The 25778-nt window shown below is 53.0% G+C and overlaps 18 protein-coding genes across 18 annotated transcripts; 7 read left to right on the top strand and 11 right to left on the bottom strand.

The window, feature by feature from the left end:
* Positions 1-12: 12 nt before the first annotated feature.
* On the bottom strand, positions 13-2070 carry SAC1 (Phosphoinositide phosphatase sac1; the record flags this gene model as incomplete). Its single annotated transcript, XM_056205473.1, has 4 exons — positions 13-1844; positions 1875-1970; positions 2001-2014; positions 2045-2070. The coding sequence occupies 4 exons, from the start codon at positions 2068-2070 to the stop codon at positions 13-15; spliced, it is 1968 nt and encodes a 655-aa protein (XP_056061448.1).
* A 70-nt stretch (positions 2071-2140) lies between these two features.
* On the bottom strand, positions 2141-3071 carry MVES1_000615 (uncharacterized protein; the record flags this gene model as incomplete). The annotated part of the gene is made up of 2 exons (XM_056205472.1): positions 2141-3003; positions 3029-3071. 2 exons carry the CDS (start codon positions 3069-3071, stop codon positions 2141-2143), a joined length of 906 nt encoding a protein of 301 aa, XP_056061447.1.
* A 138-nt stretch (positions 3072-3209) lies between these two features.
* MVES1_000614 (low-specificity L-threonine aldolase) lies at positions 3210-4331 on the top strand (the record flags this gene model as incomplete). Its single annotated transcript, XM_056205471.1, has 1 exon — positions 3210-4331. The coding sequence occupies one exon, from the start codon at positions 3210-3212 to the stop codon at positions 4329-4331; it is 1122 nt and encodes a 373-aa protein (XP_056061446.1).
* Positions 4332-4344: 13 nt separating this feature from the next.
* On the bottom strand, positions 4345-7368 carry RPN2 (proteasome regulatory particle base subunit; the record flags this gene model as incomplete). Its single annotated transcript, XM_056205470.1, has 1 exon — positions 4345-7368. One exon carries the CDS (start codon positions 7366-7368, stop codon positions 4345-4347), a length of 3024 nt encoding a protein of 1007 aa, XP_056061445.1.
* A 134-nt stretch (positions 7369-7502) lies between these two features.
* Positions 7503-7931, top strand: GIM4 (Cochaperone prefoldin complex subunit; the record flags this gene model as incomplete). The annotated part of the gene is made up of 1 exon (XM_056205469.1): positions 7503-7931. The coding sequence occupies one exon, from the start codon at positions 7503-7505 to the stop codon at positions 7929-7931; it is 429 nt and encodes a 142-aa protein (XP_056061444.1).
* Positions 7932-8127: 196 nt separating this feature from the next.
* Positions 8128-8426, bottom strand: MVES1_000611 (uncharacterized protein; the record flags this gene model as incomplete). The annotated part of the gene is made up of 3 exons (XM_056205468.1): positions 8128-8157; positions 8194-8363; positions 8393-8426. 3 exons carry the CDS (start codon positions 8424-8426, stop codon positions 8128-8130), a joined length of 234 nt encoding a protein of 77 aa, XP_056061443.1.
* Positions 8427-8745: 319 nt separating this feature from the next.
* TRM8 (tRNA (guanine(46)-N(7))-methyltransferase) lies at positions 8746-9516 on the top strand (the record flags this gene model as incomplete). The annotated part of the gene is made up of 1 exon (XM_056205467.1): positions 8746-9516. One exon carries the CDS (start codon positions 8746-8748, stop codon positions 9514-9516), a length of 771 nt encoding a protein of 256 aa, XP_056061442.1.
* Positions 9517-9574: 58 nt separating this feature from the next.
* On the bottom strand, positions 9575-11454 carry MVES1_000609 (uncharacterized protein; the record flags this gene model as incomplete). The annotated part of the gene is made up of 6 exons (XM_056205466.1): positions 9575-10369; positions 10702-10760; positions 10818-10822; positions 10897-10911; positions 10992-11162; positions 11240-11454. The coding sequence occupies 6 exons, from the start codon at positions 11452-11454 to the stop codon at positions 9575-9577; spliced, it is 1260 nt and encodes a 419-aa protein (XP_056061441.1).
* Positions 11455-11857: 403 nt separating this feature from the next.
* Positions 11858-13348, top strand: MVES1_000608 (non-specific serine/threonine protein kinase; the record flags this gene model as incomplete). Its single annotated transcript, XM_056205465.1, has 1 exon — positions 11858-13348. One exon carries the CDS (start codon positions 11858-11860, stop codon positions 13346-13348), a length of 1491 nt encoding a protein of 496 aa, XP_056061440.1.
* Positions 13349-13447: 99 nt separating this feature from the next.
* On the bottom strand, positions 13448-13937 carry MBF1 (multiprotein-bridging factor 1; the record flags this gene model as incomplete). Its single annotated transcript, XM_056205464.1, has 2 exons — positions 13448-13743; positions 13802-13937. 2 exons carry the CDS (start codon positions 13935-13937, stop codon positions 13448-13450), a joined length of 432 nt encoding a protein of 143 aa, XP_056061439.1.
* A 133-nt stretch (positions 13938-14070) lies between these two features.
* MVES1_000606 (uncharacterized protein) lies at positions 14071-15312 on the bottom strand (the record flags this gene model as incomplete). Its single annotated transcript, XM_056205463.1, has 2 exons — positions 14071-15145; positions 15272-15312. 2 exons carry the CDS (start codon positions 15310-15312, stop codon positions 14071-14073), a joined length of 1116 nt encoding a protein of 371 aa, XP_056061438.1.
* A 195-nt stretch (positions 15313-15507) lies between these two features.
* On the bottom strand, positions 15508-16107 carry MVES1_000605 (uncharacterized protein; the record flags this gene model as incomplete). Its single annotated transcript, XM_056205462.1, has 2 exons — positions 15508-15944; positions 16062-16107. The coding sequence occupies 2 exons, from the start codon at positions 16105-16107 to the stop codon at positions 15508-15510; spliced, it is 483 nt and encodes a 160-aa protein (XP_056061437.1).
* A 1031-nt stretch (positions 16108-17138) lies between these two features.
* Positions 17139-18371, top strand: MVES1_000604 (uncharacterized protein; the record flags this gene model as incomplete). The annotated part of the gene is made up of 1 exon (XM_056205461.1): positions 17139-18371. The coding sequence occupies one exon, from the start codon at positions 17139-17141 to the stop codon at positions 18369-18371; it is 1233 nt and encodes a 410-aa protein (XP_056061436.1).
* A 294-nt stretch (positions 18372-18665) lies between these two features.
* RPL30 (60S ribosomal protein L30) lies at positions 18666-19116 on the bottom strand (the record flags this gene model as incomplete). Its single annotated transcript, XM_056205460.1, has 2 exons — positions 18666-18723; positions 18836-19116. The coding sequence occupies 2 exons, from the start codon at positions 19114-19116 to the stop codon at positions 18666-18668; spliced, it is 339 nt and encodes a 112-aa protein (XP_056061435.1).
* A 374-nt stretch (positions 19117-19490) lies between these two features.
* On the top strand, positions 19491-19877 carry RPL37A (60S ribosomal protein L37A; the record flags this gene model as incomplete). The annotated part of the gene is made up of 2 exons (XM_056205459.1): positions 19491-19525; positions 19643-19877. 2 exons carry the CDS (start codon positions 19491-19493, stop codon positions 19875-19877), a joined length of 270 nt encoding a protein of 89 aa, XP_056061434.1.
* Positions 19878-20384: 507 nt separating this feature from the next.
* On the bottom strand, positions 20385-21056 carry MVES1_000601 (uncharacterized protein; the record flags this gene model as incomplete). Its single annotated transcript, XM_056205458.1, has 3 exons — positions 20385-20439; positions 20486-20904; positions 20949-21056. The coding sequence occupies 3 exons, from the start codon at positions 21054-21056 to the stop codon at positions 20385-20387; spliced, it is 582 nt and encodes a 193-aa protein (XP_056061433.1).
* Positions 21057-21554: 498 nt separating this feature from the next.
* MVES1_000600 (uncharacterized protein) lies at positions 21555-23187 on the top strand (the record flags this gene model as incomplete). The annotated part of the gene is made up of 2 exons (XM_056205457.1): positions 21555-21725; positions 21787-23187. The coding sequence occupies 2 exons, from the start codon at positions 21555-21557 to the stop codon at positions 23185-23187; spliced, it is 1572 nt and encodes a 523-aa protein (XP_056061432.1).
* Positions 23188-23214: 27 nt separating this feature from the next.
* COG3 (Golgi transport complex subunit 3) lies at positions 23215-25734 on the bottom strand (the record flags this gene model as incomplete). The annotated part of the gene is made up of 1 exon (XM_056205456.1): positions 23215-25734. One exon carries the CDS (start codon positions 25732-25734, stop codon positions 23215-23217), a length of 2520 nt encoding a protein of 839 aa, XP_056061431.1.
* Positions 25735-25778: the final 44 nt, after the last annotated feature.

Below are 25778 nucleotides of genomic sequence, written 5' to 3'. Positions count from 1 at the left end.
AGCAGCTACAGACTATTGCATCTTTTTCTGTGCGGCGCGCGCTTTGGCGAGGCGTGCGGGATCGGCGGGGGTGCCTTTGCGGCCGTGCAAACCAGAGTAGTAGCCAGGGCCGACAAAATCAATCAGACGCACGGGTCGTCTCAACGAGGGCCAGCAAACGTATTCGACTCCGTGCTGCCATATAAAGATTAGCGAGAAAAGCGCCGTGCAGCCCCAGATGATGGGGAAAGCCGAAACAGGCCCCACCTCGAGCTTGTGTGCACGCACAGGCTCGGGATCGAGGAAAAAGAAGGAGGTAAAAAAAAATAGAGAGAGGAAGAAGAGCCATGGCATGAGCTGCACGCTCCAAGAGCGCGTGTCGGGAAAAGGCATCTCGAACTGAGGATCCCAAGCGCCCGTGATCAAGTCGTATGCATCCTGCCGTTTTCCGTCAAAGAAGTTGTTCTTCACGTAACGGGTCAAAGAGTTGATACCGTCCTGGAGTGCGCCCTCTATAGAGCGCTTGCCCGTGCGTGTATAGTCGGTTTTGAGTGCGCCAGTGCCGGAATACGCCTTGCTAACCACATCCGCGTGGTCGGCCCAGACATTGCGGTAGAAGTGCAAAAACTGGGGATAGTTGTCGATGCTGTCAGACGGTGCAAGGATACCGGCAGAGTGGAGCTGTGCGTTGAGTACCCAGCGCGCAATGGCGCTTTGCACAACATTGGTACGGTCCAGGCAGTCCATGCAATTGGTGCGAACAACCGACTTTTGCAGCTGGAGACGCGGGACGCTGTTGAGGTCCAGAGAAAAGTAATCGGTGGAGGAGAGTCCTTCGCGCTGGAGCTGCTCAAGGAGGATAGAGACGCGGTCAAAGCGCATGCCTTTGCACTCGTGGTGGAAGTCAAAGTAGTCGTACTGGACAAGAGGATTGCCGAGTTGGGAAACGGCGCGCTCGTACGCCTCCTTGACTGGTTTCTCGTACCCTTTCTGATTTACGAGATTGACCAAGTAGTTCTTGCCGTAGATCGCGACCTGTTCGGACATGTGCTTCTCAATTGCGGGCATCGTCAGGTGCGAGTCTTCAATGACAAGGTCGGGCTTGTAGCGCAGGTTGTTTACCTCGCCCCAAAAGACGGGGACAGAGCCGCGGGTCTGTACAAAGCTCATACGCAGCTTGCCTTCTACCTCCTCCATGTCCTGAGGCTCGGGCTTCTTGGGCGGATCAAGCAAAATAAACTGCTCCGTCTCATTAAAGTTGGAGACGTGACCCTCGGTGTCGATACCGCGCGAAAAGTAGCGCGTACCCGCACGGAAGCGCGAGCGACGCGCAATCAGACCCAAAAGAAACGAGCGACCGGTGATAGTCGCAAGCTTGACTTCCAGGAAGCCGAACAAGACGGGCATGATGAACGCAGAGAGGTCTTCGGCGGGGTTGATTTCGGTAAACTCGATAAAGCGCTTCTGCAGTCCATAGTTCCAAAAAAAGCGGGTGTCGGCGCGGCGCCACAAAGGAATAGCCGCAGTATCTTTCCCCGCACCCAGCTTGACCTGGCGCTGCAGGTTGCTCGTGAGGTCAAACTCGTACGAAAAATAGAGCGGGCCGGAATAGAGCGACTCCTTGATGAGGGCAAGGAGCCCCTTCTCGATGGGGTGCCTGAGCAAGGTCGGATCCGCATCACTCTTCACGGGAAGCATTCGGAAGTCCGTGGCGAGATACACGTTCGCACCCACGATGTTGGCCACCTTTTTCCTGTTCGTAATCACAATCAGAAAGTCGGTCGTGTGGAGAGAAATGATGCCGAGAATACCGTGTACGATAAACTTCTTTTCATGGTTGAGAATCTCTTCCCCGGGCACGACGGCTGGAGTAAGCACAGGGCTGGGCAACGTACACTCTAGACGCAGAGCGTTGGCACGGCGATCGACGATGAGCTTCTGCATTGGCCGCGTGCTTTCCCCACGGTTGCTCGGGACAAACGTAAACACGTCTGCGGTCAGCTGTTGCTATAATCAAATACCTTTCGACACATGGCTACAGGTCAGCTACACAGCGCACACGCACCAGGTAAATCCGGGCCACAACGACATGGTCAGCGTCGGCTGGGCGTGGGGCGCATGTCGGCCCGCCTGTCTTTGTCACGTGATCTATGGACGTGCGCTACGATGGCGTCTGCCAGCCGGCGAGGGCGTGGATGGCGGCAGAGTCCTGCGGCCCGTGGATGTGTGGGTCAGCGATCGCCTCGCATATGGCTTTTCCGACCGTGTCGACGTGAAGAGGCGGAGTTGTTAGTGCGCCTGCGAGCGGATGCAGCCCGGTGGGCGCGTACTTGCTCTGCAGCAGCGCTGCAGGCGTGGGAAACGGCAGTCGCCACTGTGCGTGGAGGCGGTGCAAATGGTGCGAAGCGTCGATGAACGTCGCGGGCACAGTAGACCATGGGCGGTTGTGCGGGTGGTACATAAATCCAGGGCGCATAAAGATGGGGCGTAATGCGTGTGGCGTGTCCGCATCGGCAATAGCCTCGATTTTCTCTTCCGCCTCGTATTTGGTGCTGATGTAGCGTGCTGGGATAATGGGGCGCATGATATCGGCCGCGGAGAGGTACACAAAAGGCACTTGGCTGTTTCCCGCGGCGCGCTGTGCCGCGGCAACGGTGTTTGCAACGACGAGTGCAGCATCCCGATTGATGCGCTCGTATGTAATCCCATCGCTGGGCTTGAGTGGGTTATCGCTGGAAAGCCCGAGGCCTTTTGCGAGTCCTTGGACGATGCCACCAATAGAGCCCCGCTGGCCTTTGTACGCAGACTCGAGGAGGATGCCCATGGTATGCACTGCTGCCGTACAAGATGCAGCGATGCCTTTGTACGACGCAGGATCGAACGCATCCGCTTTCCGCCACGCCATGCGCTCGCCCTGGGCCCACGCCGGCACATGTCCTTGCGGTGTGCGGAAGGGCTGCCCGCTGCTGCTTATACTGACGACGTCCCAGCCGCGCAAAAGTGCCTGTTTGCATATGGACGAGCCTGGTGTCAGGGGACATCAACGTACCGACAAAGCCGTTGCCGCCAACCACAAGCAGCCGCTGCGCCATGGTGAAATCGGGGGCGAAGTGCGCGCGCCTCCACTTTGGCAAATGGGTGATTTTATGCAGACACATGCACGGTCGTCGGCAAAGTGCAGCCTTGCCTACCTTGATGGGTAGCCTTGGCAAAGTGCAACCCTGCCTACCATGATGGGCAGACCCCGCCTTGATCCGACTAAGCCGCTGGTTCCCCCGCTGCGCATACCCAGCCTTGAAGAAGCCGAGCATGCGTACACAATCAACGGGTATAACTTGATCAGCGATACATTTACCCTGCCGACCCCTGCGCAGCGCACCGCGATGGCCACCGCCATTTGTGGGGACGCCGTATTTGGTTCCGACGAGCCGACGCGATTGCTGGAGGACACTGTGGCAGCGCTTGCCGGCAAGGAAGCCTCCATTTTCCTGCCGTCCGGCACACTGTCGAATCAGCTTGCGGTGCACGCCCACATCTCCAGGATCGGCGGCCCATCTAGCATCCTGTGCGACTGTCGCTCGCACATTTACTGCCACGAGACAGGCGGCCTTGCATACCACTCGCGCTGCATGACCCAGGCTATTATGCCCAAGAACGGGCACCACCTGTGCTTGGAGGACGTCGCGGCGGGTGCCGTCTTGAACGAGGATCAACACGCGGCGCCCACGCGCGTGGTCTCTTTGGAGAACACACTCAATGGCACCATTATGCCGCAGGGCGAGATTGTACGGATCAGCGAGTGGGTGCACACCCATGGTCTTGCGCTCCATCTCGACGGTGCGCGCATCTGGAATGTAGCTGCAGAGACAAGCACACCGCTCGACGTGCTGTGCGCGCCGTTTGACACTGTGAGTATGTGCCTCAGCAAGGGCATGGGCGCGCCTGTAGGTACCGTGCTTGTGGGCCGCGCGTCGCTAATCCGCCGCGTGCACACATTCCGCAAGCTTTTTGGCGGCGGCATGCGGCAAACGGGCGTGCTTGCGAATGCAGCGCTGGTGTCGCTGCACGACATTTTCCCCAAGTTGCGTGCTACACACGAACTGGCGCGCAGATGTGCGGCGATGATGCAGGCCCACAGCATCCCTTTGACAGTGCCTACAGAGACCAACATGGTCTGGATCGACCCCGCCGCGGCTTCTATCAGCCCTGCAGCGTTTGCCGAGCGCGCCAAGGCGCTCACACCCTCTATACACCTCCTTCCCTCGCGCCTTGTGTTCCACCACCAGGTGCACGAAGATATAGTAGAGCGCTTGGCCAGTGTCCTGGACGCGCTGCAAGGTAGGACTGAGTAACGTTTGTACTACTTTATCGCGCCTCGGGCGTGGGGTCGGCCATGTCTACGTCTTCCTCTGCTTGCGGCGCTTGCTCTGCCTCGGGGACGCTCGTAGGCGCCTTGTCTTCCGTGTCGGGCGCGGAAGCAAGCGTGGCGGCGGCCTCTTGATGGTCCATGCTTTCGCCTTTGTCCCCTTGCAAAGAGAGGGGAGTAAAAGACTTGTTTGGCTCGCGGTCCAGCAGCATCATAATGCCGCCGCCGCCGCCGGTGACAGACGTGTCGAGCTGGCGCGCCCGTGTACGCTCTTTTGCGTCTCCGTCGGCGTCCTCGTCATGAACAGCAAGCTTGTCGGTGCTCTGCCAAATCTCTGCGCGACTATTGATCACAGGGCGGACAGGGAGGAAGCGGGAATGAGGCACAGAGGCAACGTATTTAAGTTGGTACGGCGTGACACGCGAGCAGTTGCGCACCATTTCCTGCGTGGGCTCTGGCTTGGGCGCCGGCGCCTCTTTTTTCTCCTCCTCGTCCGGCTTTTCGTCCGTGTCCATGGGCCCGGCACCGTCCAGCGCAGCCTTCTTTTTTTCCTTGGTGCGCTGGCGCGCTTGCGACTTGACTGTGGTGCTTAACACTGCGGTCTCCACCTTTTCCAGTTTCTTTTCCGAGTGCACCTCGAGCGGCGGAGGGTAGGCAAAGAGGCTTGGACGGGCGCGGCTGACCAGCTCCATCTGCGGCATTTCAAGGTTGCGCGAAAGGCCAATAAACGCCGTGGGGGTAAACGCGAGCGAGGCGAAGTTGGCCATGGGGAACCAGTACCAGTACTGCAAAAAGAGCGCCATGCCGACAATTGCAGGCGCATTGGTACTCCCACCACGGCCACGCAAACTGATGGTCACATTGCGGCCGCCAGCATCGATGAGGCCTTGTGCAAGCGTCGCGCCAAACTTGGCCATCGCTTCTTCGTGCTTCTCGGTAATAATGCGGTCGAACGTTTTGCGCACAGTTTGCACGCGCGGATTCAGCGAAACGTTTTGCTCAATCACAATCATGGCGAGCGCCATGCAAGCGCCTTGGCGGACAAAGTCTACCGTGTCTTTGGTCATCGGCTCCAGCAGGTCCAGCGCAGCGTCGAGACCCGTACCAGCACAAGCAATGCCCAGCGCCATTGCCGCGCCGTACCGCACATGGGGATTGTAGCTCTCGCCAAGAAGCTGCACCGTCTCCGGGACATGCTCGGGGTTGCGGAATAGCAAAAATCCAAGGCCGGTTACGGCTGCGCGGCGCACGTCGTCGCTTCCGTCTGAGACTGCGAGGTGGAGCAGGCGGCTGATGGCCTTGTTCTGCCCCGTGCCGGCATACGCCAAGGCCAGCGCGTAAACACCGCCGTAGCGCATAATCGCATCCTTGTGGAAGATGAGCGTATCAATCGTGCTATCCGCTTCCGACTCGCGGCCGTAGTTCAAAAGGGCAATGCCAACGGCAAGGCCGCGAATGATTTTCTCGTGCTGCGTTTCCTGTGCGTATTGAAGCATCTCTTCGGTCGCCTGTGCCGAGCCTGTGCCGAGATGGACAAGGCCCATGGCATACCCTGCCGCCTCGCCTGCAATCGCAGAGTCGGCATAGAGTACGTTGCGCAGCTCTTCGTACACTTCCTCGTTCTCCGTTGCCATGCCGGCCGCGCCAAGACCGAGCGCAGCGCCGTGTTGCACCACATCTGCTGTGTTGGTGCGCAGCGTATTGATCAAGAGCTCCAGCACGCTGCCGCCGTGGTTCGCATGGATGAGCCCCAAGGCGAAAAGACTGCCGCCCTCCGAGTACACGCTCGAGGAGGGACCGTCTGAGGGCAGATAGGGGCGCAGTATGCTCATGCCCTGCTTCAAGTTGCCCTTGTTGATCACGCCGAGGGCCGCGGTGGCCGTAAATTTGCTCCAGTTGGATGCTTTAGCAAGCCATTCAAGATTCTCGCGGAGGAACTGGTCGCTGGCCGTGCCCGCGTTCATGTATGCGTTGGACAGACTGACCGCGGAGTGGTACGCGCTGTACTGTGCATCCAGCACCTCCTTGGTGGACCTGAGGATGCTCAGGTCCGCGTGGTTTGCGTCCTGGAGAAACTCGAGGTAGAGGCGAATGGTCTCTACACCGCTCAAAATCTGGCAGATATGGACACCCCAAGCGGTTTTGCCCTGCGGCTTTTCGATTTCTTGGCCTTGGGGCGGCAAGTCGAGCTTCTGCTGCAACTCTTGCTGCACACTCTTCAAAAACTCTTGCGACGCGCTCTCGACAAGGTCAAACGCAATTTGATACGCAATCATGAGCGCGTCCTGCTCCGTGTTGGCCAGATCATGGTGCTCTGCAGCGCGATCCACAAGCTTTTTGAAGAGGTCCGACGCCAAAACAGACTCGTTGAGATACACGTAACACTGCGCGATAGAAAAGTAGTCTGTTTGCGCCTGCGACTGGAAAAGCTTTACAAGGAGCAAGAGGACTTGCTTGCGGGCCTCTGGTGCTGCGACGACAGACATGACCACCTCGAGCACGTAAGTGAGCAACGAAACATCGTGGGTGGTGTTGAATACATTTTCAATCACGTCCAAGCGATTCGTCTCCAGCGCAATGCCAAGCACTTGGCGATACTCGCCCATGCCGATACACCGGGTCATCATCCTGTCGACAATACTCTCCAAACGCGCGTCCAAATCCTTTTCCTCGGTATTGCGCAGCTCGATGTATTTGTCGATGGCCTTGGAGATCACCGTGTCCACATACTCGTTCTTGCGCTCAACGTCGAAGAGTTCATTAGCGCCAAGCGCCAAGCTCAAAGCATCGTCCAGCTCGCCCAGGTAAAAGTAGATTTTGGAGGCAACAAGGGCAGCGAGGGTACGCTCTGCAAACGCCTCGTCCTCGTACAGCTCTTCAATCCGTGCCACCGAATCCGCAAGCTCTGCCCAGAAACGGTCGACAAGCGCGTCGAGCTTGTCTAGTGCGTAGGCATGGAGTTTAGGGTCCTTTTCCTCAAGAAGTGCCGTGACTCCGCCCACAGACGTCAACGCAGTGGCCATCCTTTCCGTTGGTGCAAAGCGCAGAGCGATCAAAGGCCCGGACGGCGACGCGCGTCGAATGGGAAATATGCGCTGGGAAGTAAGCACACTGCGTGCGATTCTACGGGCGCACTGGCATGCCCAGCGACGCTAGGATGACGGGCGGGGGAAACGAACCGCAAGGTGCGTGCAACGGTAGACGTGCTGACGGAAAAGAGACTGCGATACGTGTGCAGCAGCTGCGTACACAAATGCAGGCAATTGCCGAAAAAATTGGCGATATTGAGAGCGATGCGGACGAGCACAAGTACGTGGTGTTCGAGGCTTACACCAGGCTTGTCATAAAAACGCTAAGGGAAGTGAAAGAGCAGGATTCGGAGCGCACTTGTTTCCGGCTTGTCGGCGGGATCTTGGTCGAACGTACAGCAAAGGATGTTTTGCCGACGCTGGAATCTACACACGACGGGGTACGTAACGCGATTATCTACTCATCGCAGCTTATGCGTGTGCTGATGGATCTTGCGAAGCAGTTTAAGCAAAACGAGTCCGAGCTCTTGGAGCTGCAACGCAAGGTCGACACGTAGCACGCTCGTGCACAGTGTAACCATGTACAGTCTACACTAGCGTGGCGAAATAGGATGATTAGCCAACACATTGGATCATACACAAGTCCGGCATAAGCGTCGCTACGAGGAAAAGGTTTCCACCGTGGTCACCCACGCGTGCAAAATAAAAACACGTTCATAAGATGTACGCATTCTATGTCCAACATGTCGCCATTTACAGGTCAACAGTGCGATAGCCTTTGACCTGGTTGTCAGCGCACGGTCGAAAGTGAGAACATACCTTGGCGTCCTTCAGAAGGTCGTCGTATATTTTCACAATAGGCGCGCACACCATGTAGTGGTTCTCTCCCTCGGCGCGGTAACACTTTTGAAGCTCCTCGCGCACGAGACGCACTTGCATCACCTTGATCCACTCGTCGCGGATCGCATCATCCCTCCGCTGCTTATTCGCTGCATTTAGCAACCGACACGCTACATACCGGCGCTGCTCTCTGGCGTTGCGTTCACACTCATCACGAGGCGCTGTAAAGACGGCCGGCCAGCCGCGGCGGGCAACTTCTCTTCGGCCGAGAAGCCTACCTGGAGCGTGGGCGCTCTTCGTTCCTCCGGCGTGTCAAAACGATGGCCAAGCGCAAGCGCGTCAAAACCGAAACTGGTATTGCAATCCTTAAGGAGCAGGAGGCCCAGCACCCGAATGCGATAGCAGGGCGTGTAGTTATCCCGCAAAAACGCTGGTACCGCCAACGCGCACATGCGAATCCATTTTCGGATCACTCGCTACTATAGTACGTCTGCATCCACGGCTCACACCAGCCCAAAGAAACCATCCGACATGGACTGGTCAGTGCACTATCCCGAGATGTACAAACTTGACGAGTATTGCAATCCACTTTGCAAAGTAGAATTTGCCGACATCGGCTGCGGCTTTGGCGGTCTTCTGATGCGACTCGCACCGATGTTTCCCGACAAACTGATTCTCGGCATGGAGATAAGGACGCAGGTCACGCAGTACGTGCATGACAAAATTAATGCACTGCGACTGGCGCACAAACAGGCCCTCTCTGCGCAAGGTACCAATGACCATGAGCCCACGAAACTCGTTGCAAGCGCTGCAGACATTGACGAAGATGCAGACGAAAAGCGGCAGAACGAGAAGCTGGTGCTTGAGGCCGGGCATGTGAATGGCGGATACCAGAACATTAGCGTGCTCCGCTCTAATGCCATGAAATTCTTGCCCAACTTTTTCGAACGTGGCCAGCTGAGCAAGATTTTTTTTCTTTTCCCCGACCCGCACTTTAAGACGCGCAAGCACAAAGCGCGCATTATTTCGTCTACATTGCTAGCAGAGTACGCATATGTGCTTCGTCCTGGTGGAATTATTTACACTATTACCGACGTGCGCGACTTACACGTATGGATGGTCAAGCACTTGGACGAGTTTTCACTTTTTGAACGCATTCCCGACGACGCGCCGCAGCTGCAGAATGACCCATGCGTCGACGCAGTCACTTTTAGTACAGAGGAGGGTCGCAAGGTGGAACGTAATGCGGGCGACAAGTACTTTGCCGCATTCGTCCGCCTCGAGAACCCCGCCATGGAATAGCAAACGCCAATACATTCTTTCACGCTACCAAGTGTGTTTTTCTATACAGTTAGCATGCTCATGTCAGAAGCGCAAGACGCGTGGAGACTTCAGTTTGCGCACTAATAATCTTAGACAGGTACGAGACCATGAAAATATCTTGCATGTGCGAATTGAAGAGCGATTCCAGCGTCGCGCTGCTGACACCCGCAGGTACCACACCAATGGTATCGCTTAAGAAACGGCCAACGGCCTTGTCGCCTGGGATCTCATCCGCAAGTACTTTGCGCAAGTATGTAAGCACACGCTCCAGCTGTGAATGTACCTGCTCCAGCGAGGCTGCCAGTGCGTCCAAATCTGTCCTCGACTCGCCCGAGGCAGGGTTGGCCAAGTGTGTCATTGCCGTCTGCTCGGGGCTCGAAGTGAGCAGCGTAGTAGGAACAGAAATGAATGTGCAGCTGTCTGGCCTTACCGTTGCGCCCAGCAAGGAGCTGACGTAGGTCCTTACGCCCAGACCGTCCTCCTTGTCAGCCACGTTGGTATTCAGAGTAAGGTGCACGGCTTGGTGCGGTGCGGTCTCGCGCGAGTAGTGGTCCTGAATTAAGGCACTGTTCGAGTTCAGGTCAGGGGATGTGCTATACCAGCCCAACACCACTTCTTCGGGACGCACACGCTGGTGCAATCCCAGCATACGGCGGTGGTGCTCCGCGTCCAGGTGAATTTGCCAAGGGTCCTCACTTTCGCCATGCGGCACAGCGAAGCAGCTGCGAACTTCGACTTCCGATTCGCTACGTGTACCAAGGAGTGTGCCAATTACGCGCGACTGCGAACCATCGCGGCGAAGGAAGTGGTCCAGAATGGAAAAAAGCGCAACCTGCTTGTCAGCAACAGCGGTGGCGGGTACGTACGGGGTGCACTTTAACTCCACTCAAAGAACGCGAATGGAGAATGCCTGATGCGGCAGGTGGGAAGCTGAGATGCAACGCAGACGTCGTTGCAAACGTATCCTGAGTAGCCATGCCGCCAGAATCGATGAAGAAAGGTGCGCGCGGAAATTCGGCGCCTCGAAAAAGTCCCACGTGGGGTTTTCTCGCTGCGGCAAAACGGCGGTCTGTGGAGTTGCCGTCGCACTTGCTTGGAACAACCGCAATGGGCTTTTCCGAAGATACAAAGGTACGTGTTTAATTACACATTCGATATTCTTACACTATTCAGGAGCGTATTGTTCGCACTTTCGACATTTTTAAGACTGTTGTCCATTACGGCTGGTATGTGCGATTGCGGTGGAGACTAACGATACCAGGGTCCCCTTTGTGATCTACGTTGGCTTTGTGAGCAGCCAGTCGCGTCCGAACTTGATTAGGTATGCATTGCTATGGGTGACAGGATATTGACACATACAGGATGCTCAGCCCGCTCTCGTAAAGGTATCTAATGAACAAGGCCGTCCGGTTTCTCTTTGGAGAGATGGACACGGCTTGCATAAAATAACATACTGTTCTTCCTGGGCACATTCATATTCATCGTTGTCCGGCGATGTAGTGTCGAGAATGTACCTTTGATTGTGATAAAATTCGCGTGCTTCTTTGTTCGCTTTGAAAACAGTGAGCATGACTTTGCGCATGCACGTCTGCCATGCAATGCTCTCCAATGCGTGCAGCAATATACTACCGAGTTTGCGTCTGCGATGCAACTGCGATACTTGCAGCTCATAACTAGATGTCAGTATAGCAACGTGACGTACCAGTACGCGACTTCGATCAGCTCGTCGCCAGGCTCTGCGAACGGGTCGTCTCGTGTCTCATCCACGTCGAAGCGCCACATGACGAAGCCACAAATATCCGAACAGTCAGAATCTAGTGATCCTGTAACAAGGAGAAAGTTGGACGCAGGATCGAACAACTCTGCTTTCTTCGCACGGACATCCCAAGCTGCCGCACCCACGTAGAAATGCTTCATATTGGCCTCTAACAAGGTAAAGATTTCATGCCGCATTTTGGCAGTCAGTTCAGTGGCGTTCACCACGGTATATTGTATAGCGCTGCAATAAGTGCCTGTACATCGGCCGTACCTGTTGGAACACAATGGAGGAGGCAAGAGCGCAGAGAGCGCCGCAGAAGAAAGCTGTGCGGATAAGTCGGTACGCGGGCATACGTACACCTTGCGCATTCTTTACGGCACATTTTGCACGATCGGCGCCGTACCGTGCCATACTCTTCCGAGATTGGAGCGGTGCCTGTCGCTATCCCATAAATATACGCCTGCCGAATTTAATTTCTTTTTTTAGGGTTTTTCCCACTATACACCTCAACCATAACTTTCAACTACGTCCTTGGGACGCTTCTTTGCACCCCTGCCTGGCATGCAAGATAAAAGCAATGTTCCCGTAACTAAATTGACGCGCCAACAGCAGCGTGAGTATCGGCGCGACCATTCAACGCTCCGCGAATCGCTTCACGCTCTTTCCCAAGAACTTGCTGATGGCTCACGGCAAATAAACCAGTATCATATTCTTAAGCCCTTGGGACAGGGCAGTTTTGGAGCCGTATATCTAGGTGAGAATCGCGGCGATGTAAATCATTTTGTAGCCGTAAAAGAGTTTGGCAAGCTCCGACTACGGCACAATTTGCGCATCTCTAGTCACCGCTTGACGCAGTTCCCTGAGCAGCGCAACGCGACTTTGCGAAAAGAGAATGAGGAAGATCCTTTGTTTTTGGTGCGCACTGAGATCGCCATTATGAAGAAACTACTCCATCCAAACGTAATTAAATTGTTCGAAGTACTGGATGACTCAGACAGTGAGAAACTGTACATGGTTTTTGAGTACTGCCCTGGCGGTATACTCATCGATGTCAGCCCTGGAAAGCAAGTAATACCCATGACCGAGGATCAAGCAAGAAAATCCTTTGTCCAGATTCTCAGCGGCATCGACTATTTACACAACAACGGCATTGTGCACCGCGACATTAAGCCGGATAATATTTTATTCAACGAGGACCGTACAGTGTGCAAGATTGTGGACTTTGGTGTTTCTGAGATGTTCTGCATGCCTGGCGACGACACGATGAAACGAGTAGCAGGAAGCCCCGCATTTATGAGCCCAGAGCTGTGCCAAGCAGGCCACGTCGAATGGCACGGGTGTTCGGATGACATTTGGTCGTTCGGCGTGACGTTCTTTGCCATGGTCATGGGCCGTTTGCCCTTTGACAAAAAGAATGTCATTGAATTGTACGAGTCGATTCAAAAAGACGATATCGTCTTGGGCGAGCAGCTGTCGCCCGAATGTTGCGACCTGCTCTTACGCATGCTTGACAAGCGCGAGGAGCACCGTATCACCACCGATGAATTGTACATACATCCCTGGGTGACACGCAACGGGCTCGACCATGTGCCAACGCTCGAGGAAGTGAATAATTCACATGTCGTGCGCGAGGTTACTGACGAGGATGTGCACAGTGCCATCAGCCGCATCAGCAGCGTCTTTACCGTCGCACGTGCAGTCTACAAATTCAAGCATCACTCCATGACGCGCGCGAGCAGCGAGTTAATGTGTTCCAATAATACTGTCAATGCCGCGTGCCACAGTCCGTCGCCATCCAAACCAGATAGCAATGGCTCTGGTGAACACCGGGGGCGTTGCCTAGATCCGATACTGGATGTAACTTCCGCCACAAGTTCGACTTTGACGGACGAGCCCATGCAAATTTCTCCCACCAGCACCCTTCAATGCGATGCACAAGACTACTCGCAAAAGCTTGTGCCCGAACTACCTCAAAATGAGATTGTACATTGTGCTACCCCGGACGCGGAAGCAGATACTAATATAATTTGCACGTCCCCCTCTGGCATTTAATAAGCACTCGTCATATAGTCACTAGAACTAACATATGAGTATGTTTTACGGAGTATCCTTTTTTGGACGGGTAACGTCCAGAATTTTCGAACATTTGGCTTACTTCTTCGGACCGCCAAAAGGAGCGCCAATATCCTTCCCACGGAGCTTGACACCAACGACACGCTCCATCTTGGCAAGAATCTGGGGGTTCGGGATTGCCTTACCGCTTTCGTAGTCAGCAATGACGTTTGGCTTCTCGTTAATCTTGGTGCCGAGTTCCTTCTGCGTCATGCCTTTGGCCTGGCGGCCCTGGCCAATGGCCTTACCAACAGTGGGAGACACTTTTGGTGGCGGTGCAACCTCATTTTCACGATCAAGCTTCGCAATGCGCTGATGGTCGGTACCTTGATGCGCTTTGTTCATACCAGCAGCCGCTAGAAAAGTCAGTCTTGCTATTCCCGCCGTACGTACTTTTGCGATCGTTCTCCTTAACAGCGCCGACCTGTTTTGCACGCTCAAGAGCGGTAGGTCCTTGGTTACCGCCAGCACCAGAGCCCCCAGGGCGAACCTTTTGTCCAATGACGACAGTTTGATCCCAAGCAGACATCTTGTGTACCTTTCTAGACTGGGGAAAGCAGCGTGGCGAGTCGCGGTGGAGGCTAGCAGCGTCCACGTGGCACACGTTCGACACATTTCCATGACTTTTTGCGCGAGGCATAGTTCCCAAGCAACAGGTACAGCTACGGCTTTAATTTAAGCGTGTGCGAGGACGGTGTGCTACTCACTCTGTTCCGGAGTTGTGCGATTGCTGTATTCCAGCGGTGTTCACCAAGCTGTCTTGCAATTCCATAGAGCAGATCCAGACTTCGGGTGAGATTTGTGTCGTTTGTGCCGTGCTCTTTTTTCCCAAACAATGCCTCTTGCGTGTTCAGGTCCAGAAGCAGCCTGGTCTCCAACCAGCGGATACTCTCAAGGTTGCTTGTCAATTCGTTCTTGACATCTAAGGTAGAACACTCTAATCCCTTCACAATAGTCACAAACTCTTGCCGGGCTGGAATTTGGAGGTAGGCACGCCGAACTACGTGTTCCGCGCACGTCCGTACTTTGACGATTAGATTGAGCGCCAGCGCTTTGGGCCAGAAAAGGGCACTAAAGCTGCACTTTTTAAGGGATTCTGCAGTGGTACACGAGGAATCGTTGGAGAACAGACGCAACAGCGTCTCTGAATCTGCTCGCTGGAGCGCCGTGTATGCTGTGTTTGCAAATTGCATAAAAAAATCAATGCGCGCGTCGCTGCGTCCCTGACGCGCTTGAAGCAAGCATCGCCTTGCAAGGAACTCGTGCATATGTCCAGGACGTGCTGCAATGACAGCTTCTAAAAGCCAAAGACACTCAAACATAGCACGCCGTCCACGCATAAGACTAGATTGCCATAGTGAGGATGGGTTCGGGTCATGATGAAACAAAACTGCGACGTCGACCGCAACGGGGTGCTCTGTATTTGCGTCAGATTCTGTGGTAATTGGGTATACATCCTCAAACATGCGTGCCAAAGCGAGAGAAAGTTGAGCCATGTTTCCACACAAGATGGACAAAACGATGGATAATTCGTACACGTCCAGCGTAAATGCGTCGAACCGTGCACTTGACACCAATCCCTCACGCAGCTTGCGTACGAGCAACAAAATTGACTCAAGGTCTCTACGCTTCTCTTTCGTTGCATTCGATTCGGCTTGCAAGTACTCTTTGGGTGTTCCCTCTAACGGTGTAGGGCCCGGCGTCGAAAGCAGCGTTGCGCACGATGCGTACTTTTTACTATGCTCCCAGATCTTGTCATGTAAATGCATATGCACAAACAAACCTTTTTAGAAATATACGCCCTGTACTTGTCTTGTACTTGTGAATGCGATAGGCTACAGGTAAGCGACATATATGACGTACTTGATCTCGCCTGTCGTGTTCTCCATGCCAAGCATGGACATGGTTATCACGGCATCATGTCCGCGCGAAGGACTCGATAAAAGTGCCATTGCATCTTGCGGATCCTTGATTCGATTCTGCCACGCCCGTGCGTTTGACGGTACGTACCGCTGCCCACGCTTTGGCGCCATAGAAGCGTGCAAGATGTGGAGGTGTTGTGCATATTATGTTTGGGTTAGGCTACCTACGTCTGCGACTTAGAATGTCAACGAGAGAGCACCCTTGGGTGTGATAAACACTTTGAGCTTTTTAAGAAGCTCAGAACGGATATCATCGGCATCTTCGCGACTCTCTTTGGCGAGTTGTTTGACAATTTTCTTCAGGGAAATAGGGGCGCTGCCCCCGTCTTCCAACGTCACGATCGTCGATTTGATCCTTTCTGCATCCATCCTCTGCTTTACGCTTTTGATAGAAAGTGTGCTTGCTTTTTCATCGTCCTTACTCAAACTGTTCAGTTTCTTTTTCATGGCACGCGCGTCAACATTTGCTTCCGGCAAACTCAATCCGCGCTTACGTTTCTTGCAAGAATCATCGGTAATGCTTTTTGTCTCTACTCTCTCATTGCTAGCATCGCGCTTAGCATCTTCCTGCTTGGCGTGCTTCTGGGTATCATGCACATGGGCATTGGGTTTCGCTGCAGCACCAAGTTGTTGATCCGTCTAGTGGTGAGTCATCCCCTCTACGCATATCATACCTTTTTTTTCCCTTTGTACAAACTACCAACGTCAGTACCTTCTCTTATGTAACGTACCTCTTCTGATACTTTTCGTCTTCAGTAATACATGACGTATGTGCATCGCCAGGCGTTGCAAACTGCACACTGCAGTCCAAACAAGTGAATGGAGAGTAGCATCTCTGGTAATGTTGAGAGAGTTTTGGCTTTTTGATCACGTCGCCGCAACCGTCGCAATTAAATGACACCATCGTCACAGCAGGCGCACGACACTTTTTTTTGCGCGTCGCTCACTCTACACAACCTCCACATTCATCCCGCTCGTTTCCACATTCTGCACTCTTTGCTAAGCATGCAGACTACATTCCCCTTGCAGGCGTTGCCTGCACTTTACTGCGCATTGCGCACTGCACGCCAGCGAAATCCCCGGGCATTTTCGACTGCGAATAAAAACTTGCAGGCTGAACATTTGGGGGTCTTTTCTTTGAGTCGGTGGGATTCTATGGGTTGCAATTGGAATATTGTATTTTCAGCATTAGTGGGTTGTGAATTCTGCCCTGGCTAGGCATGCAGAGGAAATGCGAGCTTACCCAGGCGGGTTGAGCGCTGGCGCACTCTTCGTAGTCTAATTCGACCAAATCGCTGCGCGAGTGGTGAAAGTGATTGACCGAAGGAGGCCTGTCACTTTATCGCTGCAGGCTTGTAGCAGGGACGTAGCGCATGCGCTTGCATCTTAATCATAGGGGCTAGACATCTTCTGCACACCAGTCGCTTATAACGTAAACGCAAGCAGTCCCTTGGTCACTCTATCCCTTGTCTGTACACCTTTACCACCTAAGGTGCTATCAGTCACTGATTGCGTTTGCAAAAAGTCAGCGCCTTTCTTTGTTTCGACTACGCATTGTCCGGCGTGGTCGCTGCCCTTATCGCTCCATCATTATGTCTGACGGCGTACAAGCACTGAATTATCCCTCAAATCGGCATAGTATGTATGCCTTGCCGAAAAATGGTCAGCTGGGTTTGATCAACTGGCCTACGTTTGCAAACCATTCCATGTCCCACACTGCTAGTGCGGGCGCCATGAGCGGGACTGCACTGTCGAACAACCATCGCATACGACACTCTAGCGCAATTGTGCTGCCCTCCTCTGAACAAATGGACAACTCCATTGCGGTTGCAAAGTCACGTACGCCAGTCCGACCGATGCGTGCTTTTGTCGGCGGGGCGCTCGCGGAAGTTGATTACCAGCCCGAGATCATTGAGCACATGTACATGCTGGAGAAGCAGACGTTGGCCAATGTTGAGCTGATGAATGTTCAGCCTGAGCTCCACTGGTTTATGCGGCCGTACCTCGTGGATTTCTTGGTCGAAATTCACCAGTCGTTCCGTTTACGTCCCGAGACGCTATACCTCACGATGAACATGGTGGACCGTTACGTGTCGAAACGGATTGTATACAAAAGGCATTACCAGCTCGTAGGCTGTGCCGCACTGCTGATTGCTGCGAAATTCGAAGATTCGAAAGACCGTGTTCCTACCGTGAATGAATTGAGCCAGATGTGTTGCAACGCATATGATACCAGTGCTTTTATTCAGATGGAAGGGCATGTTTTGTCTACTCTTGATTGGGTCCTCGGACACCCAACTGCGGAGACATGGCTGCGCTACGAATACTCTTGCTCCCCACCGACGAAGCCTGTAACTCACACTGTGGCTCGCTTCTTGCTTGAAGTTACGCTATTCCACCAGAGCTTTATAAGCACATTGCCGTCAACCCTTGCGCTTGGTGCCATGCATCTTGCGCGCCATATTTGCCGGGATCCAAGACCACTACCTCACTCGGCGGGTCGTACAGCAGCGGCTGCTGCCAACCAAATTTACACGTATATATCTGAGCATCTCAGCGACATTTCCTTCATTTTGATCAAAAAATACTCGTATGCCCATTACGTGGACGCCTCTGCTCTCGTTCTTGACTGGTTCCGCAAATGTGGCACGATGCCCAAGACGAACGACTTGAGCGCGAAGCAGTTCCGCCAAGAGGCGTACTCGAGTGATGAGGAAGGTGGCTCTGCTCGTTCGAGCTCCCCAGCCGCATCCATTTTTTCCACACCTTCTCGGTCTATTACTCGTGATGATGATGATGATGAGAGCTTACCTGTCACCCCATTGTCTCTCCATTCTGTTCATGACACTACCTACAACCACACGCAATCTGGCCGCTACAATGTGGACAGGCTTAACGTAAGACATTCTTTGCATATCCCTGTGGACCACAAGTCACAACACGGAGCTCCGTGGCTCAACTTAAACAACTTGAAACCGGTTGCCAAGCAGTCGGTGAGGCCACGCATGGACATGGAAGTTGATATGCCTACCAGGAATTAGTTTATCAAATCTAATAATGTCCAACCATTCTATTTTTCATGGTTCACACCTCATCCTATTGTACTGCCACGATGCCACCGCAAGTGTGCCTCGCACCATAGAAACTGAGAATTTGCACAGCACACCATTGTGGACGCAATCATAAATATATTGCAACGGTCATCTAGAACCAAACAACGGTCTAATCGACGTACACAGGTCTAGATAAAAAAGACATGACCCACACGCCATGCGGGTGCAAGAAGTCGTATCATGTCAGTGGGAAAAACCTTTTTTTTTGAGGAAACAACACCCTTAGGCAACCACGGTGGTGAGGATGTCACTGTCACCGGAGTCGATAATGGACATGACGCTGTAACAAGTTAGTATACGTTCTTTCGCCAAGCATGTGCAATACAACACTCTCAAAGTGCACTGCAAAAGCAAGGCAACGAGAGTATTGCAAAAAATGCATTAAAACGTACCCAACGCGGAAAAGTTTACCAGCAGCAGTGCCCAGAGCAATGTTGGAACCATTGTAGTGGTGCACAGCGGTTTTAGAGAGCATAGCGTAGTACTCGATCTCAGACTTGCGCAGAGGAGGGGTGTTCGCAGAAATGAGCACAAGCTTAGCCTTGCCACTGCGCATGTTTTTGAGTGTGCTCTTCAAGCCAAGAGCCACTTTACCAGACTTCATGACAAGCTGCAGCTTAGAATTAACGTTGTCCTGAGAGGACTTCTTGGACTTGGTCTGAGAAGGAGCCATGGTCTAATAGTCAGCACTGTCTTCTCACAAACAAAGGACACTTGTACAGCTATCGCAGACGTGCATCCCAACATTGTATACGTACATAAGTTGTCGTGGCTTGACGAGTTGAAAGACATCTTGGGTTGCAACAAAGTTCAGCAAGGCTCGTAGTCTCTCGGCCGAAATATTGGCTATTTTATACACGTGACAAATGTAGTTTTACAAGGCGTGCGCTGTAGGCAACATTGGCCGGACGAGCGGCGACTTCTGCTCCTCACCACAAGTGTCCCTACTTTTTCAAGGTACGTAACCGCTGTTTGCACGCTTTCTACCGCAAAGTAGGCTGCGTGCAGAGAGATAAATAATGCTGAGCAAATACTTACTGTGTACAGATGACGAAGGGTACGAGTTCTATGGGTAAGCGTCAGTAAGTATCGCCGGAAGAAGGCAGCATGGAATGTGGCGGCTTGCGTGAAGGTCTACTTGTGCGCACTTTCCATGCTCCTGTCATACTGCTTGTGAATGGAATACTGACTGCTTTTAGCACCAAGACGCACACGATTTGCCGTCGTTGCAATCGTCGTTCCTTCCACCGCCAGCACAAGACTTGCTCTGCTTGTGGTTACCCGTCGGCAAAGACCCGGAACTATCAGTGGGGCCAGAAGGCCATTCGCCGGAAGACTACTGGTTCTGGACGCATGCGCTACTTGAAGACGGTGCCGCGCCGCGCTAAGAATGGGTTCCGCACTGGCACTGCCTCCAAGGCTGTTGCTGCTTAAATTGCTTCTTTTACATTGTAAGGGATTGCTGCAAGGATTCTTATTTGCAAGGCGAGACTCTTGTCATAACGACATGCCCCTGTTTGTTTGAAACGTTATCAGAGAAGGTGCGGATGCTGAGCAATGTCGTTCACCTGCGTACTTTTTCGTACTCTGACCTTACGGATATACCCGTATGCTTTTCCAGGGTTGTTTTGCCGATACGAATCTTTTATAGACGTGGGTTTCTCCCAGCATCACAAAAGTAAAGTATGTATGCTTTTCCACTGGCTCTTCTAGTTTGCGGTCGATAGCGTGCGTGTTTGGTAAAATTCCAAGACGTGTCGCTTTACTTGCGGCACGTTGCTAGGAAAAGCCACACTTGCTCAACGCAACACATTCAACTTAAGTCACAATCATGCTTACGCGATATAGCTACGACATCCTATACGATGTCACACACAATATGGTGAACAAAGATACATTCCTGTAAATAGCGCAACATGCGACCCTTTACAAAGGGTATTTTTAAGCCTCAACCTGGACGACCGAGGTCTTGGCAGTGCAGTAGATACCGTCAAGGCTGAAAAGTTAGTACCCAAAAAGCAAAAGAGCGATGAAATACGTACAACTTGCGGATATCCTTGTTCCGCACAAGAGTAATACCGTGAAGAAGAGCGGCGCTTTGGGAGACGTTGTTGATGTCGTTACCCTCGACCAAGACCTGGTCCTTCTGGTTCTTGTCCTCGGAGATAGTCACACCCTCGAGCATCTGAACGTTACGAACACGCTTCTCGCCCAAAAAGTTCCGAATTTCGACACTCTTGTTGTCGGAAGCAGTGATCATGTTAATGGGGAAATGGGCGTAGACGGCACGCATCTTGTACTGGAAGCCAATGGTAACGCCCTTCATCATGTTGTTAACAGCTGCAAGGGCAGTACGCAGGCAGGCAAGGTGCTTGCGGCCGCCGTGCCAGACAATAAACTTGACCTTGTCGCCCTTGGGACCCTTGATCAGACGAATGTCCATGGCCAAGTGGCGCAAGTTCTGTCAAGTGTTAATACTCATTCCCAGGGTGCTACTATGCGTACCTTCTGGAGCTCACCACGGGGGCCCTTGACTGTGATAACACGGGCGTCGACATCAACGGTGACGTCCGGCAAGATCTCAAGATCCAAGTCCTTGTAAACGGTAAGCATCGCGGATCAGTCTATTATGTGTAAGTGAACCCATGCTTCTCGCAATACATACCTTGTAAAGGCGCCGAGATGGGTAAAAGAAGAGCGAGTCGCTTGGCGGAACGACCATGGCGCGCTCATCGCTAATAACACGTGATAAATCATAGTTTTGCATATCACGTGTTATGTACGTGCAATGCTGCGTCACTCCCATGTGCAACCTCCACGCGCTGGCTCTCGCAACTTGGAACTTTGCTGTATCGTTGGGAGACCATTTGTTTTGAAGCGTAGTATTTATAAGGCGATAAGTCTTTGCGAAGCGTAATTGTTTGCGATACGCGTGTATTAATCATGTACCCCAACACATATCCCTACGCGGGAGGAAATGGGGCAAATGGTGGCGCAGATAGGTATGGGTATCCCCAGCATGGTGGATATCCAGCATCCGGATACCCATTTGCTCCTGCACAGCCTGCACCTGGCATGTACGCAGGAGCTGGTGGTACTCCACCGGATCGTATGGCTGCGTTGTCTTATCCTGGCGCGTTTGAGAGCATGTACAACAGTCAGCTTGCACAGCTCACCTTTAATTCGAAACCCATTATCACAAACCTCACGTTGATCGCGCAGGAGCATTCGCACAGGATGGCGACGCTGGTTGCCAAACTGATTGACACTCATATTATCACGGTACGTACGCAGCCCTCTGTTGGAATTTTGTAGTGTAGTCGACGGTGCTAATATTCCTTAGGCCATCCCGCCGTACAGGCTCCCGGCCATGTATCTGTTGGATTCGATCTCCAAAAACATTGGATCCCCATATACAGAGCTTTGGGCCCCCCGGATTCCGACATTGCTTTTAGAGTCGTACCGGGTGGTGGACCAACCAACGAAAGTACGCCTAGAGGAGCTTCTGGCTACGTGGCGTACTTCTGGCTCTGGAGGTCGACCTTTGTTTGGCGAGAACGCGCAGTCGACCATTGAGCGCTCTTTGTTTGGTAGTCAAGGTGCACCTGCGCGCCGTACTGCACCGTCACAGGCGCAGGTGCTTGCATCGACCGAGCGTCTTTTGGCGCTCAAGACACAAGAGCGTGCTCGTAATCCTTCTGATGTGGCCGTTCCTACGACAATCGAGCTGCTAGAAAATTTGAAAGACAAAGTACAGGAAACAGAGGATGCAGAGACGCTGATTGAAATCCAAAAAGAGCTGGACAGGCTAGGGACGAAGGCGCCGGCTATGCGCGAAACGCGCGCCGGCTCGGCTCAACCGACTGGTCCAGCCGCACAGCAAACAGAAACCCCCTTTGGCGGCGGCCCTGCATCGAATGCATCTGATCTCATTGCTAATCTTATGCGCGCGGGTTTGATTCCTGGCGCAACGAGTCCTGCAAATTTTGCACCGGCTGAACCACGGGCTAGTTTGGACAAGTATTATACCGAATTTATTATGTCGCTTGAATTGCGCTTGACAAACTACGACATGGCACGGCAGCCGCCAGAGCTGGAATTGGTTATCAAGGAAAATCTACCTCTGCAGTGTCGTCAATGTGCCAACCGATACCCAGATACGCCCGCGGGAAAAAATAGCCGCGATGCGCACCTTGACTGGCACTTTTCACAAAATCGGCGTTTTAGGATCAGTATTGCGCGCGGCCAAAGTCGTGCATGGCTCGATCCCTTGGCTCGCTGGGTGCGCGGCGGTTTTGGCGACGTATTGGAGCAAAAAACAGATGCTGAGAATGATGATCTGCGCCTTAACCCAGCGCAGGAAAAGGCAATGCGCGACAAGTTTGCCAGTACCTACGTCGTGGCGCCTGAAGACCCGGAAATCACAGCACGTCCCTGCCGTATTTGCAAAGAAAAATTCCAGAGCGAATGGAGCGAGGACGTGGAGGAGTGGATCTGGGGGAATGCCGTGGATGTGGATGGTACATTTTATCATGCATCTTGCTACTACTCTGCGAAGAGTATGTCCGACAGCGTCGGCATACTACGAAAAGCTGACACCCCTGTCTTTGTGAAAGAAGAAAGCATGGGTGCTCCATTGAAGCGTAAGGCGGAGTCGGACGAACCCGCCCCTCCTTTGGGAGAGCAGGCACACCCAACAAAGAAAACTGCCGCTGGCGGCGTGTTAGTCTCTCCGGAAGAATAGTTTGTACATATCCTTACTAGGGTAGCACTACAGAATGGGACTAGGCGTTTTTAACAGAAGTTTGCTCCAAAGCATGTCTTGCACGCTCGCAGCACTGTTTAGCGACGCAAGCTTTGCCGCTGTGTCGCCAGCGCGCTGTGCAGCGTCGAGGCCTTGTAGACCGACTTGCACGTTTTTCTCAAACTTGGTATACTCTTGCACGACCCCATTCACAATGTTTTCCAGCAAGAGCTTCGCAGTGTCTTGGTCGCTAATGTACAATGCCAGCTTTTCTGCAGTTTCACCCGAGTTCACAGCCATGCTCTGAAGAAATGTATCCCACGCCGCGTTTGCCTTTTCAGGAGAAAAAGGGACGGGTGCGGACTGGAGATAAATATCGAGGGGAAGGGCAAAGCTAGCGGCCGTAATATCGCACAACTGTGCCGACGTTTCCATGATGGACGTATTCAGCTTTGTGTATGTGGCATCCAGAACGCCGTGTCTATTCTCTTTGTCGACAGTCGAGGTGTCATCCCCTGTCTTGTATGTAAGCATACTCTTCGCGCCCCAGAGCATATTGATCGTGCTAAGCACTGTGCCAACATCGACCATGCGGACGCCAAACAAGGTACTTGTGTCTTGCAGCTTCATCGCAGGAACATTGTTCAATGAACTGCTCTCGCTTGTCTGTAGCGCAATACGAACAGAGTACAGCAGCTCTTGCAATACAAACAGGTGTCGAAGCTCAAAGAGAAATCCATCCATAGATTGTACACCGCCATCAGCCGATCCAAATTTGCCCTCCTTTAGCAATGTTCCTCCTGCGTGCACACTTTCCTGAGCGCCTTGGATACACTTCGCGCTAATGTCTGCAAATGATTCCACAGAGATATGCGTGTGCAACATCGCCAAAAGGTCCAATGTTGTTCGCACGGGCGCATACCACGACTGGTATACCGACTGCGGTGGCCGCATAAACAATTTTGCGCTGCTGTTCGCGCGCGCATCGCCGACGATCGCTTCCAAAACACCCGCACCGACGGAAGACTCGCGCTTGACGTGGTGCCCCACACGCCCTCTTGTTGCGCGAGCCATCTCTGCCTGGTCTCGTATGAGCATTGCCTGCTTCTCGGCTAGACATGCAGGGTAAGCCAGGTCTTGTTCTGTGGGCTTGAAGAGCACGATTTCAGATTTGATAGACGCTTGTGCACTGTGTACAAGGCGCGAGCTCAGCTCTTGTAGCGTAGGCTGGATCAATGCAAATGCCAAACGCTGCATCGTGTCTTCTGGCGCCGTCGTGGCCTCTCCTCCTATAGGGGACGGTTCACATGGGAGTGCTCCCATGGACTGAAGTGCATTGCACAGGGCTGCCAAAGAAGCCGGGGAGGTGGTATCTAGGTGCGTTGTCAAAAACTCTTGCAGTATCTCGCCCATGTCGATGAAAAGCTGTGAAAGTGGCGCATCTTCAAATGCATCATCAGGGCACAACGCAAAAAAAGTGGAATACATGGCAATTTCCAGAGATGCAAAAGAGTGCGCAAGTTTGACGGTCTGTTTCGCTTCAAAAGCACTGTTCCGCTCAAGGCAGATGCACAATGCTTCCTTGACAAGACGAGACCGCCATCCACAGTAAAGCATGGCACAATCGCGCAGTGTGTGCGCAAACTCGTCAGCGTCTGCCGTCGGTGTAGCAGAGCTCGAATCGAGCGCCTTCATTTGCTCGAGCGCTTGGAATAATGGCTTGAACGTAGCTTGCAGCGAAGCAAAATCCTGATACGCTGCATTTCTCATGTGCTCCAAACCCAACGTATCCTTGGACGGTGCAGCATCGTGTGTTTGTTTTAACTCGGAAAGGTGCGACATGGCTATGGCCAGCCGCGCGCTGCCGACATTGGCAAAGTGGTGCTTAATCATCGATGTAGCACGCGACAAGCAATGAACGATGCGCATCTGATACAGTTGCGCATCTGCATACTGTGCATGTGTAGACATGAATTGCAGTGCAAGCTCGAGTCGTTTGAGCGTATCCAAGAAATCGCTCTTTTCCACAATACCTGGCGCCGCAGAACCGATCATGGCCGTTGCTCGAGGCAACACTGAAAAGTAAGAGAGACGCAGGTTTAATTCGGCGCACAACATATCCAATTCCGTCTGCTCTTTAAGCAGGTCTCCTGTGCGTTCAAGCAACTGCTGCGAGTTCTCCTTTACAAACTGAAGCCCGGTGCACAGCTCGTTGGTATATCCTTGCGCCGTTTCCACTTGCTCGACAAGGGAATCGAGGCTATTAATGCTGTCGCACAGTGTCTGAAGCTGTTTTACATATTGAACATTGGGCAAATCGTACAGCTCGGCTGCCACGGCCGAGATCCAAGCCGCCGTGCTGGAAGAAGAAGCTTGCGCTACAGGCTGTGTATTCTTCCCTGTGCCCTCGTCAAGCTCATTATCTTTCCCCAAAGACTCAGAAACCCACGCAGACACGCGACTTACAGAGATACGCTGCTTCTCTGTTAAGGGTGCTAGCTGCGTGTACCACTCGTCCAGCGAGAGCATGTCGGTGTTTGGCTCCATGGCGTCGGTGTGCATGACCGACCTTTTTGTGGAGGTGAAACAAG

The sequence above is a fragment of the Malassezia vespertilionis genome, chromosome 1, assembly GCF_029542925.1.
Source record: "Malassezia vespertilionis chromosome 1, complete sequence".
Taxonomy (NCBI): domain Eukaryota; kingdom Fungi; phylum Basidiomycota; class Malasseziomycetes; order Malasseziales; family Malasseziaceae; genus Malassezia; species Malassezia vespertilionis.
The sequence above is the reverse complement of the archived record's forward strand: the minus strand, read 5'-3'. Positions and strand labels throughout refer to the sequence as shown.